Below are 7,231 nucleotides of genomic sequence, written 5' to 3'. Positions count from 1 at the left end.
TTTCTGCAGGGCTGCTCTCATCCTCCTCCAGCCTGTTTTTATGTCTAGGATTGCCTCAACCTAGATACAGGACCTTGCACTTTGCCTTACTGCCCCTCTTGAGCTTCTCCTCAGCCCACCTCTCCAGCCTGTCTAGGTCCCTCTGGATGGCGCCATCCCATCAGACTTCTCAACCACACCACTGCCAATGTGCTGAACACTTGGGATCACCTCCACATACTTCATTTATTCAGTTGTATGAGAGCAGTAGGGCAATGAGTGGGGGGAAAAGAATGATCTCTCCTGCCTTGGGGAGCTGAGAAGCACATTTGCTCTGCTTGCAAAAGCTGCACTGTTGTTTGGTAAAAGGTTCTTTGATCACACAAAAGTGCAAACAGCACAGCTGGGAAGTGGTTTGTCACTCTCAGACTGAGTTTTTCCTTTAGCTCTTAAGATCTTGTGAATCAAGCTGCTTCTGCAGAGAGAATCAGCTCCAAGCACATCTAAGCACGGTGGTGCTGATGAGCTGACAGCTTGGTGAGTGCAGTGGCAGTGACATTCTTCTGATGTTTTTTTCTACACTGGCAACAGTTTGCAAATCTTCTGCACACCTCAGCAATCACTCCCCCTCCCCCCCCCATCACCCAGTTCTGCCAGTGCTCATCACATTGCTTTTAGTCCATTGCAAAGTGACAAAGAGTAAGGAGAGGAAGATTTGTGCCCTGAAAGTTGACCCTCTAAAGTGTAGGCAGTCAAGTCAAACGCTGCCAACTCAGATCCAGTTTGTCAGAAGCTGCCTTTCAAGTATGTGGCTGAGCTTGAAAGTTGGTTCTCAGAAACACAAATACAGCTGTGTCTTGCTGTCCCTACTTCCATGTTCATGTTAATGGAAATATTGTTTGGTTTCAAAAGTGCTTGTCTCTGCTTCCTGCTGTCTGGGCACCCTTCTGTCTGTCTGTCTGTTGGCACAGCACCTTCTCTCCCAGCTCCATTTACACGCTGTGCCGACGGTTGTTGATCATGGTCACGATGTGCTGCAGGTCCAAACTTTTCATCATCACTTCCATGAACTCCTCATCTTCCCTTGCTCCCTCCACAAATTCCTCCAGGGAAAGTTCACCTGTGTCAGGGACAGAGGGAAGGCATCAGAATCATGCCTGTCCATACTGGAACAGGAAAAGGAGGGCAGTCATCTAGAGACCACTTGCTATACGTGCACTGCTCTAAAGCACCAAGAGGCCTCAGAAAGTCTTTCTAAGCCTACAAGAAACTTCACAGAATATGTCTGGTTGGAAGAGACCTCCAAACTCATCCAGTCCAACCCCTGACCAAGCACTGAAGGGTCAACACTAAACCATGTCCCTAAGGGCCAGGTACAAACACTGCTTAAACACATCCGGGGATGGTGACTCCAGCACTGCCCCGGGTAGACCATTCCAATGTTTGAGAACCCTCCCAGTGAAGAAATATTTCCTGATATCCAGCCTGAACCTCCCCCAGCACAACTTGGAACCATTTCCTCTGGTCCTGTTGCTTGACACCAAGGAGAAGAAGCTTCCCCCTCCTCATTCCAACCTCCCTTCAGGTAGTTGTAGAGAGCAGTGAGGTCTCTCCTCAGCCTCCTCTTCTCTAGACTGAACACCCCCAGCTCCCTTAGCCCCTCCTCATAGCCCAGGTTCTCCAGGCCTGATTCCAACCTCATTGCCCTTCTCTGGACATGCTCCAGCACCTCAATATCCTTCATGTAGGAAGTGGCCCAGAACTGAGCACAGCACTCGAGGTGTAGCCTCAGCAGAGCTAAGCACAGAGCTAATCACCTCCCTGTTCCTGCTGGCCACAATGCTTCTAATCCAAGCCAGGCCTTAGCAAAATCCATAGAGAATCCATTCCCACATATAACCAGCAACTAGAAAATGAAGAGGCATCGAGTGAGAGGAAGACATGGATGCCTCTGTAGCAAAGAGGCCACTTGAGGTTGCTGACAAAGGAATCTTACCATCTCCATTGACATCAATTTTGTTGAAGACTCTGTTGGTGAACTCTTCTGCACTAGTTTCATGGTCACCACCATTAATGGCTCGGATAGCCTACAAGAAAAGAGCAAGAATAGGAAGCTCCCAAAAGGAAAGGCTGATTCCAGTGCAGCCTGTCAGCACAGAGTCAGGACAAGACACTCATGCCTGGTACCTTCCCCATGCAAATGAACCAGCACCCCATGAAAACACAGCAGAAATCACCAGGCCTCATGGCTGGGCAGGGAGTGATGCAAAGGGAGCATGGAGTGAGCAGTTGGAGCCAGAGGATTGCCTCAGTCTGCTCAGGTGGAGGTGAAGCAGTGCAGAAATGGCAGAATCAGAATCCACCTCATTGCTCCACTTTCTCTTACCCTATTGCCCACCAAGCCCAATAAAACCTGTCTAACACACCATGAAATTCCTTTGGCACAGGCTGGGAGCATTTATTTCTATCCCTGATTTCCCTGTTTCTGGGTTTTATCCTGCTTCCTGTGTGTCCTGCTTCTCCCTAAAGCTGACAGGAAAGTGGAAGCTTCATTCCCTGTTGTTTACTGCACTTCATCTTATTCATAACCAGAGAATCCCAGAATGGTCCCACCAGGGCAGAGTAGAGGCTCATGGGTGGAGGAGACAAGGACAGAGAGGGATCACTCAGCAGTTCTGGCCTTGGGCAAAACAGACTTGACTTGGGGAAAAAACCCAATCAGTTAAATCTGTAACCAACCAAATCAGAGCAGGAAAATGAGAAAGCAAACAAATCTTAACCCCTTCCTTCCCCTCTCTCTTCCCCAGCTCAGGTCTGCTCCTGGTTTCTCCACCTCCTACCCTGCAGAAGCACAGGGGAAAGAAGAATGAGGGTGGAGGTCAGTTTGTCATGCATTGCTTCCACTGCTTCTTCCTCCTCTTCTCCTGCTCCACTGTGTGGTTCCTTCAAAAGGTTAGTCCTCCAACACAAGTCTTTTCCATGGGCTGCAGGGGGTCAGCCTGCCATCTCACCATGGTCTTCCCAGTGGTCTGCAGAGGAATCTCTGCTCTGACACCTGCAGCAACTCCTTTTCCCTCTTTCTTCACTGACTTTAGAGTCTGCAGAGCTGTTTCTCTTTCCCTATCAGTTGCTTTTTTTTATCCCTTCTTAAATGCATTATTGCAGAGGTGTTACCACCATCCCTGTTTGGCTCAGCCCTGGCCAGAGGCAGGTGCAACTTGGAGCCAAAGGACCTTCTAGCAGCTTCTCAGAGGAGCCAGCCCTGTGGCCCTTCCTCTGCTAAGCCCCCACATGTAGGCAGCTAAAACAACTTTCTGGAGTTAGCTACACATGCTGTGGTGGTCAGGGAGACTCTGTCAAGTCTCCTTGCTAGCCTAAGAGATTGTAGGGAATTCTGATGTTAAAGAAGGACTTCTGTGTTGGGATTTGCTTTTAAGGAAGAAGGCAAGACCCCTGGAGAGTCTCACCTTAATGATATTGAGCAGCTCGTGTCGATCGATGCAGCCGTTGCCATCTACATCATAGAGCTTGAAGTACCACCGCAGCTTCTGCTCCATCTTCCCACGGAGAACCAGGCTGAGGGCAGCCACATATTCCATGAAGTCAATATATCCATCCTGGGGGAAAACCAAAGCGTGACAACAGCTCACTCAGGCAGTAGTGGATGGAAGGGTGACCATGAGCCAGCAATGTGCTCTCACGGCCAAGACGGCCACTGCCATTCTGGGGTGGATTAGAAGGGCTGTGGTTAGTAGGTTGAGAGAGGTTCTCCTCCCCTTCTACTCTGCCCTGCTGAAGCCACATCTGGAATATTGTGTGCAGTTCTGGGCACCTCAGTTCAAGAAGGACCTCAGGGAACTGCTTGAGAGAGTCCAGCACAGAGCCACAAAGCTGCTGAAGGCAGTGGAACATCTCCCTGCTGAGGACAGGCTGAAGGAGCTGGGGCTCTTTAGCTTGGAGAAGAGGAACCTGAGGGTTGACCTCATTCCTGTTGATAAAGATGTGCAGGGCAGTGTTGGGAGGATGAAGCCAGGCTCTGTTCAGTGATGTCCAGTGATAGGACAAGGGGCACTGGGGGCAAGCTGGAGCAGAGGAGGTGCCATGGGAACAGAAGGGAATTTTTTTCCCCTGTGAGGTTGCCAGAGCCCTGGAACAGGCTGCCCAGAGAGCTTATGAAGTCTTCTTCTCTGGAGACATTGCAAACTCACCTAGATGTGTTCCTGTGTGACCTGCCCTAGGTGATCCTGTTTTGGCAGAGGGGTTGGACTGGATGATCTTCCAGTTCCTTCCAACCCCCTAACATTCTGTGATTCTGTGTCTGTGAGTCAAGGAGGAACTAGTCCCAGAGATATGTGAAACAGGTGAGATATCCCAGGGGTGGTTTTGATGAAGGCAAGCCTAGGGCCTGAGCAAAGCACATTGGCTTGGACAACATGAGAGAGGGCAGAAGGTGCTAAGGAATGCTGAGGAATATTACATAACTCCTAAGTGTAAGCAAGGAGTAGGGCAGCTGAGGTCTTGTGCTGGATGTAATGACTGGAAAGAAATGTGAAACTGAAAAATATCCTTTCTTATCCTAAAATTCTCTCTGCCCAGGATGATGAGAGCCATGAGAAGTAGGTTTGTAAACTAAACCTAAACATTTACAGCTCTTGCACAAGTCTTTTCCTTTAGCTCTGTGATTTCTTGGGATATTTAAGGACTTTAAAATATATTCAGGGATGGTGTCCGTCCCAAAGTTGTCCCAAGAGCCCCAGGTGATGCTGTAAACCATGTTTTAAGGACACTCTCAAACTTGGTCATACAAAGAGAAAAAGTAATCTTCTAAACAAATCCAGAGTGATCTCAAAGGGAGGGAAGTAGTGGAGATGGACCGACAGCAGTTAATCTGAGCCTGTTAATAGTTGGTTACTTAATCTAAGCTCCTTTCATAAACAAGGACAAGAAACAAGAGCACACAGAGGAAAAGCCTCCCTGTAGCAATGCAGAGATTGATGATGGATGGAATCATCTGTCCTCTGGACCTTTAGGTTCTGAGAACTCTGCTGAGGGCAAAGAGGACACAATTTTCAATAGAGTTGCCTTCCTTCCCCACCTTTAGAGCTGGTTAGCACAGAACCACAGAATGTTAGGGGTTGGAAGGGACCTCAGAAGATCATCCAGTCCAACCCCTCTGCCAGAGCAGGATCACCTAGAGTAGGTCACACAGGAACACATCCAGGTGGGTTTGGAATGTCTCCAAAGGAGACTCCACAATCTCTCTGGGCAGCCTGCTCCAGGGCTCTGGCACCCTCACAAGGAAAAAGTTTTCCCTTCTTTTCCTGCGGCACCTCCTCTGCTCCAGCTTGCCCCTAGTGCCTCTTGTCCTATCACTGGACATCCCTGAGCAGAGCCTGGCTCCATCCTCCCAGCACTGCCCTACACATTTTTATTAACAGGAATGAGGTCACCCCTCAGGCTCCTCTGCTCCAAGCTGTACAGTCCCAGCTCCCTCAGCCTGTCCTCAGCAGGGAGATGATCCACTGCCCTCAGCAGCTTTGTGCCTCTGCGCTGGACTCTCTCAAGCTGTAAAGAATCCAGCTGCCTCTTACACATCTTTATTTACATCCAGCCTAGAAGGGCACCTGAATACCTCAACAAATGAAAGGTTATTTTTTTATTATTATTATAATTATTTTTCTCTGGAAGTTGTTGAAATAATTATTCAGAATCTTTGGCAGAGATGGAGACTTTATTTGTTCTTTGTTTTGAACCACTTCAAGTTTTATTCAGCATTAACAAGGACAGGCTGAGGGAGCTGGGGTTGTTCAGCCTGGAGAAGAGGAGGTTCCAGGGAGACCTAGGAAAGTAAGAATTAGAAAGAAGAAGAAGAAGAAGAAAAATCATCAAGAAGAAGAAGAAGGAAAATAAGCAAGAAGAGGAAGAAGAAAAATAAGAAAGAAGAAAAATAAGAAAGAAGAGGAAAAATAAGAAAGAAGAAAGAAGATGAAGAAAGAAGAAGAAAGAACAAAGAAGGAAGAAGGGAGAAGAAAGAACAAAGAAGAAGAAAGAAGAAGAAAACAAAGAAGGAAGAAGAAGAAAGAAAAAGGAAGAAGAAAAAGGAACAAGAAGAAGAAGAAGAAAGAAAAAGGAAGAAGAAGAAAAAGGAAGAAGAAGAAGAAGAAGAAGAAGAAGAAGAAGAAGAAGAAGAAGAAAAGAAGAAGAAGAAGAGGCAAAGAAGGAAGAATAAGAAGGAAGAAGAAGAAAGAACAAAGAAGGAAGAAAGAAGAAGAACAAAGAAGGAAGAAAGAAGAAGAATGAACAAAGAAGGAAGAAGAAGAAGAAAGAACAAAGAAGGAAGAAGAAGAAAGAATAGGAATAAGAATGAAATCTCTTTTACTTAGTAATTTGCTAGTCAAACAAGGCCCAAGGCAATTGATACAAAATCAGGAATCTTCAAGATTCAAAGATGACCTAGAAGAAGATAATTAGACAACGTTTTGATTACCCGTGCTTACATGTGCTATGCCATCCCCTAGGCACATCAATTTGCCCCTTGCATTTAGCTGCTTGACCTTAGTGTCCCACCCAGCAGCTTTCCACACCAATGTTTGCAAGAGAAAACCCAAAAGCCTCTAAAAATGCAGGAGCTGGCTGACTTTCAAGCAGCATGAGGCAGCTCACTTCCTCGCTGGGGAACTCACCTTGTTCATATCGAAGGTGCGGAACATCTGCTCGATGTACTCATTGGCTTCTGGATCCAGCCCTCGGAGACCAAAGAACTGTTTAAATTCATGCTCTGTCAGCTGGCCAGAAGGACACTCCTTCATGAACTTTTTGTACCAGTGGTGGATCTCCACGGCCTGCAGATCATCCACCGTGGAGCTGCCGTTGTTCCCCATGCGTACGTGGAGCCGGTGGAGCGATCCTCTCCCTCCTGCTGCTCTCACGGCACTGCTCCTGTCCACGTTTGACCCGGGTGGCAGTTCAAGTGAGGGATCTGACTTTCCACAAGCCAATTAGCAGTGTTAATCTGTTTAGGGGCAAACTTACAAACCTGAAAGTTTCAGTGATACAGTCTTCTTAGAGTGGAAAAGGGGGAGGGGGTGAGGGGGCAAGATAAGCCACTGAATCACTGCTATTTTGGAAGCCAAAGCAGAAAGGGTGAGGAGGTTAATCAGGAGCTATTTTGGTTTGCTCCCCTACCCTATTTTTAACATTGCTATAATTTGCCATAAAAACAAAAGGGGGGGAGCTAGGAGATGTGGGCTGT

At 47.4% G+C, this 7,231-nt stretch overlaps 1 protein-coding gene across 1 annotated transcript; it reads right to left on the bottom strand.

The window, feature by feature from the left end:
- Positions 1-615: 615 nt before the first annotated feature.
- On the bottom strand, positions 616-6,957 carry LOC104306301 (guanylyl cyclase-activating protein 1-like). Its single transcript, XM_009907260.2, has 4 exons — positions 6,663-6,957; positions 3,447-3,596; positions 1,976-2,066; positions 616-1,099 (listed from the first exon to the last, which is right to left on the bottom strand). Exons 1-4 carry the CDS (start codon positions 6,858-6,860, stop codon positions 972-974), a joined length of 567 nt encoding a protein of 188 aa, XP_009905562.1. The 5' UTR covers positions 6,861-6,957; the 3' UTR covers positions 616-971.
- Between the last annotated feature and the right edge of the window lie 274 nt (positions 6,958-7,231).

Source organism: Dryobates pubescens, chromosome Z (genome assembly GCF_014839835.1).
Source record: "Dryobates pubescens isolate bDryPub1 chromosome Z, bDryPub1.pri, whole genome shotgun sequence".
Taxonomy (NCBI): Eukaryota; Metazoa; Chordata; class Aves; order Piciformes; family Picidae; genus Dryobates; species Dryobates pubescens.
This window is presented reverse-complemented; position numbering and strand designations above follow the sequence as displayed.

Excerpts from the sequence above, each read along its gene's own strand:
- LOC104306301 (XM_009907260.2), bottom strand. The coding sequence starts at position 6,860 with ATGGGGAACAACGGCAGCTCCACGGTGGATGATCTGCAGGCCGTGGAG. Across the intron at positions 3,597-6,662 it reads GCACCTTCGATATGAACAAG|GATGGATATATTGACTTCAT; the intron begins GTGAGTTCCCCA and ends GTTTTCCCCCAG. Across the intron at positions 1,100-1,975 it reads AATTGATGTCAATGGAGATG|GTGAACTTTCCCTGGAGGAA; the intron begins GTAAGATTCCTT and ends TCCCTGACACAG.